The sequence below is a fragment of the Malaclemys terrapin genome, chromosome 9 (assembly GCF_027887155.1).
Source record: "Malaclemys terrapin pileata isolate rMalTer1 chromosome 9, rMalTer1.hap1, whole genome shotgun sequence".
In the NCBI taxonomy this organism is placed as follows: Eukaryota; Metazoa; Chordata; order Testudines; family Emydidae; genus Malaclemys; species Malaclemys terrapin.
The window spans coordinates 81,172,324-81,178,323 of record NC_071513.1 but is presented as its reverse complement, the minus strand read 5'-3'; the positions used below and the strand labels follow the sequence as shown (position 1 = coordinate 81,178,323).

The 6,000-nt window shown below is 42.9% G+C and overlaps 1 protein-coding gene across 1 annotated transcript in view; it reads left to right on the top strand.

The window, feature by feature from the left end:
* Nucleotides 1–911: 911 nt before the first annotated feature.
* Nucleotides 912–6,000, top strand: part of DHX36 (DEAH-box helicase 36) — a 32,256-nt gene continuing 27,167 nt past the window's right edge. Inside the window, exons 1-3 of the mRNA XM_054039585.1 lie at nucleotides 912–1,200; nucleotides 2,879–3,000; nucleotides 5,664–5,856. Of these exons, the coding sequence (XP_053895560.1) occupies nucleotides 997–1,200; nucleotides 2,879–3,000; nucleotides 5,664–5,856 (519 nt within the window). The 5' untranslated portion in view covers nucleotides 912–996. The remainder of the gene's footprint in view (nucleotides 1,201–2,878; nucleotides 3,001–5,663; nucleotides 5,857–6,000) is intronic.

The following is a 6,000-nucleotide window of genomic DNA, read 5'->3' as shown; positions in this document are numbered from 1 at the left end:
CTGATAGTGGCTCCTTAACTCAAGGCACTTACTTGACAGCGCAGCACATGGCTTCTACTCTGTAGCAAGGTGCCCTGGGTGCTGCAGGACTGTAGTGAAAATTTTTCAGTGTCTATGTAACATGAACAGACCCAGGTTGGTGGCAGGCGGGGTCAAACCTGGGGCCTGTGAGGCTTAATGCATGAGCCAAAAGCCACATGGCTGTTAGCTAGGGCTGTAGCAGACTCATTAATCTTTCAGTGGTCTTGGTGACATTAGAGGGGACAGAACACCACACCCAGGAGGTGTGTGCGTTACATCTACAGGTATGTTTTTACATGGAGCTTTTATTTAAGTGTGACATAACTAGTAAAAGGAGTGTAGTAACCGGGAAACGTCCCAGCGCCGGGACGTTTTACACTGCATTTTACACTGTTCCCATATTTCTGGCTGGTAAGGTTGGACACTGTTGTTGTCTGTAGGTTTCCAGTTAACAGAGCGGGTTGACATGGATTCTAGGCTTCCTTTCTCAAAGGGAGAAAAGTTCTGAGTCAGGGGTTGGGTCCTGCCGCTTTACTAGCCCTGTACAGAGCCAGCCCAGCCTAGGAAAAGGGCCTGTGAGCTCACAGTGAGACAGCCACGACGCTTCACAGGCAGGAGGGAGGGAAAGGGTGAGTTAGCAAAGCCCCCCGCGCGCAGGCGGGGTTACGAGGCCGCTGCTCTAACCCCTGGGACACGCTGGCCCAGCTCAGGGCCCCGAACTCGCGACCGCACCCGCCGCAGCGCTGCCCGCTAGGCTTGAACAAGCAGCGCGCGCCGCCCACTCCCGCGTGGGGGGAGCGCGACGATGCCTGTCAGAGCGAAACGCCGGCGCCCTAGGAGGCGTTGGGAGGCGGAACGGAAGTGAGGAAGGGGAAAGAGCCGGTCGACTTCCGGTTCCGCTAGGCGCTGCTGCCGGCTTCTTGCAGGTGCTCCGCTGCCTGTCCAGCCCCCGTGCGACGACCTGAGCGGAGGAGGATGAGCTTCGAGCACCGCAGGGACTGGAGCCGCGGCGGGGGAGGGGGCCCCCGGCCTTCCTCCTCCTCCGCGGGGGGACACGAAGGCCGAGGGGGCAGCGGAGGGGGCCGGGGGCGGCACCCGAGTCACCTCAAGGGCCGCGACATCGGGCTGTGGTACGCGCGGAAGCAGAGCCAGAAAAGCAAAGAGCCCGACAGGCAGCAGGTAACGGCCGCGGCGCGCATCGGGCGCCTCTTGCCCCCCCACCCCGCCCCCAAGTCCTGCTCGCTCCTTTCCTCCTCCTGGGCCCGGCGCTCAGCCGCCGCTGCTCCCCGGCTCTTCTCCCTCTGCCCCGCGTCCTTCCCCGCTTGACGGGCCGCCAGCCCCTGGCGCGGTCCCCCGGCGCTGGGACGTTTCCCGGGCAGCGAGTGGGTGCAGCCCGGGTTCTGCTGCGCTGGACCTTGGGCCCATTGTCAGCTACCGTTGTGTGGTCTGTCGCTCTCTCCATGCACGTACACACCCCCAACTTATTTGTGACCCCCCCCCCCGGGGGGAGGGGGCACATGATGGTCTCAGCCACGGAGCCGCATAAATACTGCAGTCAAACCCGCCCCCAGTACCAGACTACATCCATAAAGAAAGCACTTGATCTTTGCGCTATCTAGGGTGCAGGACAGTAGACAGCTAGTAGGCTGTGCCGCTTGAGCCGGGGTCAGGCCTGGGAATTTCAGCCAAGTTTGCGAGAAACAAAACTTTGCTCTGAAGACAAGTGTCATGAAATGTTGGGGCACACAGAGCAGACAAGTTAGTTTTTAAGGTTTTGCTCCCCCCCCCCAAAAAAAAACCACCCCACCCAACCTGCCGTACTACAGTAATCTGTAGAGAACATAACCTACTTTAAAGATGATATTCTGTATTGAGTTTGCTGAGTATTGAAACTGGCTCCAGGCTGTGTCTTATCCCTCTTTCAGCTATCCTCCCCCAGATAATTATGCAAAACTCCAGAAAACTGTAAAGGAATTACCCCTGTGTCTGAAAAGCTAAATGGTTAAAAACAGGTAGCATGGAAGAACACTATTCATGCTTGTGTGCTTTACTCATCCCTGTTTCTAAAACTCCCCTATGGAAAAGGTTGCTCTTGCACTTTTTGCTTCTCTAGCAGCAACATAAAGAGCTGTAGTGGGAAAACTGAGGATTCTCAGGGGTTGTTTTTTTTCTGCTATGGGAAGTAGTATATGCAACAGCACAGGTATTTCGAATAACACTTCTCTGTAGTATATGTACACATCCAGAGGTGCAGAAAAGATAGGAGGCAGGGAATGTAGAGGAAGAGATTGTCTTTAAAAAACAATGAAAAATTTATTATTCTGGTTTTGTAATTAATAGCTAAACATTGAAAAGACCTAAATACATCAAAACTTGTCTTAACCTGCTAAAATGGTCTGAGAGAGTCTCGTTGGTGGCTGTTAACAGGTTACACTGTAAGTAGGGGGGGTTAGGATGTCAAAGTGACTAAAAAGATTAGCATTCTAGAGGTGAGCATGATATATCTCAGTTTCTTAAAGTTGGGTTCTCCTTATATCTGTAATGCAAAGAATATTACCACTTAAAAATCCTCCTTACAAATAATAATTTGTGCATGACTTTGACTGTAAGTATATAGATAAGTCAAAATCTGTGTGGTTGCTAAAATGTCTTGTGTGGCATGATGGAAAAGACCCACTCACCTCTACATTGTGGATAAACAAGTTTAATTTAGTAGTCCCATACATTGTACTACTGTTACGATTGCAGGAAAATGAAAAACATTTTTGTAGTTGAACCAAGCATGCAACTAAATGTTGAACATGACTATATGCTCTTAAACACTGGTGGAAAAGCTGTTTTTCTTTCCTCAAATTAGAGAGCTGTGGTACGTATGGATGAACACAGGGAAGAACAGATTGTACAGTTGCTGAATACTGTCCAGACTAGAAATGAAAAAGAACAAGAATCTGTGTCATGGTGGTCCGGTGAGGAAGAAGGGTAAAAAATCAATTACTTATGCTATCTGTTTCTCTCTTGGAAAATGGTGGCAAAAGATTTCAGTAGAAACTGCTAAAGTTAAAAGTGGTGTCATTGTCATATGGATTAGATTAAATAAATAAAATGTTATAAATGCTGATTTTTTTTATGTAGTAACTCGTAGAGAAAATAATTAGTATGACCATTGCTTTCAAACAATTTTCTAGGTTATGCTTGAGTTCTGGGTTTGAAATTTTTACCCACAATGAAGACTAAATGTGCTAACCATAAGTCAATAGGCAAGAACCTTCATTTTTGGTTTTTATTTTGTTTACCTGGGCATTTATAAGTGTTTTTTTACAAAAATTAAATGGTTGAAAATTGGTACAAAAAATCAAATCAGTTTTCTCAATAAATATCGGGGTTAGTATTGGGGAGGGATAGGATGACAGGAAGAAGCAACTAATAGTGGAGAAGATAAGAATATTGAAAGTAAAAGCAGTGTAATGCTGTGGATTATTTAATGAACTGAACATCAAAAGGATGTACACCCATGTCTCTGTGTGTATCTTCCAACAACGGCCTTACTTAGTCTCACATTTACACGTGGACTAATTTACTATAATATAAATACATCTACCTAATGTAATGGATTGGATTTTCTTAATGTAACCAGTATTTTCATGTACTTGCAAATTCAGGTGAAAATCAATAAAAAACTGAATAATAGCTTTTGTAAAATGTGGGGAAATTTTGGTTAAAAAAAGAAAATCTAAGAGCCATACTAATATTGGGGGTAGGAGGTGGAGGAAGAGGGGGGTATCTTCACCCAGTGAGTTCCACAGATTTACCTCTTTTCATTCCCAGCTGCTGGGAGGGAGGGGGCAGGATGCTGGACTTCCAAGGATGCTTGTGAACTCCATTTTTTGATACAGTTTCTCTCTGTTCTTATGCTAGCAAACTTTATAGTTGTAATTCACCATCAGTGGCAACAACTGTAGAAGCTATAGTGATATTTATTCCTACTCAGTTTAGATGTAGTAAGAATTTCTGACTCTTTACACTGCAGCTTGGATCTTTTAAGAGTGCATAATTAAGTCCCTGAAGCCAGATTTTTAAGTGTGTTTATGTGCTAAAGCTACTTTTGAAATCAATGAGTTAGGTATCTAACTACCTTTGGCCTGGCATACTCTTAAAACATCAAAATTAATCTTGAGTATCAGACTCTGGCTAGTAAGTATCTGATAAATGTTGAAGCTCCCCTTGCTGTTGGTAGGAAAGAGTGCTCTCTTTCCCACCCCAAAGACTGTTGGGGGAATGGCTTTGGTGCTGAAACTCTGCCTCTGGCATTTGGAGTGAAGAGTACTATCCTACTCTATTCTTCCCTGGCCTCCATTTTTGGTGTGTGTGTGGGGAGGGAGGTTCTCCTTGTGAATAGGTTCAACCTCAGTTAATGTTTTCCAAGCCGAAGTGAAATAGGCACACTTCTTGACAATTTCATTTCTACCCACAATAGCGGTAATGCAACTAACCACCAGAATCTTGTTAATTTCACTCTGCCGCAAGAAAAAAGTTATGGTCCTAATCTTCCAGTCATATCCAATTATGAGATGGGATAATGAGAATAGCAAAGGCAGTAGTTCTGTCTGCAGACTCAGACACCATTACATTGGTTTACAGTCCGTATTCTCTGCTACATAAGTAGGAGAAACCTCTTTTTAGATACAGGCTTAAAGAGACACAATGTAATAATCCTATGTTGTAAACAAAAAGTCTTATACTTTTATTGGGATAAAATAGACACCATCTGCTTAGCAATAACTCTTCTATCTGAATTTTTTACCTGCTACTGTGATAAATTTCATGTATTTTACAGCAATTTGTATCTAGTTTTCCACAGCTTGTATGGATCTTTCACATAGCAATGGGGATAAATATTTTTAAAAGCAGGAAAAAGTAATTTGTAAAGCTATAAAAATTGTCAGAGTGCTGGCAAGCTTAGTACCTGAAATGAATTTTAAATAACTTAAAAAAAAAAGACTATCTCGCAAATTGACAGTCTTCTTAACACCAAATATTATTAAAATTGAGAGCTTTAAAAACTCCTATTTACTTGTCACTATACTCCTATACCTTTTTGCATTTTTCTCAGCTTGAATAACGAAACTCAAAAAAACTTTGTTTAGTCAGTTTCACTTGTAGATGGCTTGTATGGCAGTGATTGGGTTTCAAACACTGTAGTGGAATAGTTTGTTAAACTGTTTGAAAAAATATATAATTTTAATTATGGTAATACTGTATTTCTATTGGTACATGTAAAAACAACTTTACTAAATTATAGTCTAGGACAAATTTAATTTACATGTATCTTAAATTTTGCAGAAATTGATAACATCCCCATGCTCACCTCTGCTGAGTGGACTTTTTCAAACTATGCCTGAGTTGATATGTTCAAGTATATTTTTGGTGAAAAGTGCAAGACAGTTAAGACACATTGCCTTCCCCCACAAAGGCCAACTAAGCTTGTAGCCTTCTTTTTTTCAAAAAGAGATGGACTAGGAATCTATCAAAGGGAGCCCTGTTTTGTTCTTGTTTCAATAGCCAAGCATATATTGCATTATCTCCTCTTAGAAAAATTTTAATGTGGAAATTGCATTATAACCAAATCTTTGTTTCTGATATAGTCAAGAGGTACCTGTAGAGAAACCAACCTTGGCGAAGACTTCTGTAAAGCGCAGACCAATTTTGGAGAAAACATTCCTAGATCGAGATTCAGAATATCTCTTTCAAGAAAATGAGCCGGATATTGATTTGAATGAGAAATTTAGAGAAGAGTTAAGAAAGAAGAAATTTGATCCTAGATACATTGAAATGCAGGTACTAGATAATGGTTAACTAGAAGACACAACTGATGCTAATGTTTTTATTTATAATAGTTTTTTATTTTTGTAAGCAAAAACTAGTTACTTTTGATACCCTCGTTAATGGAAAAGTGTCATTATGAAAATCTGGTGTTACTTA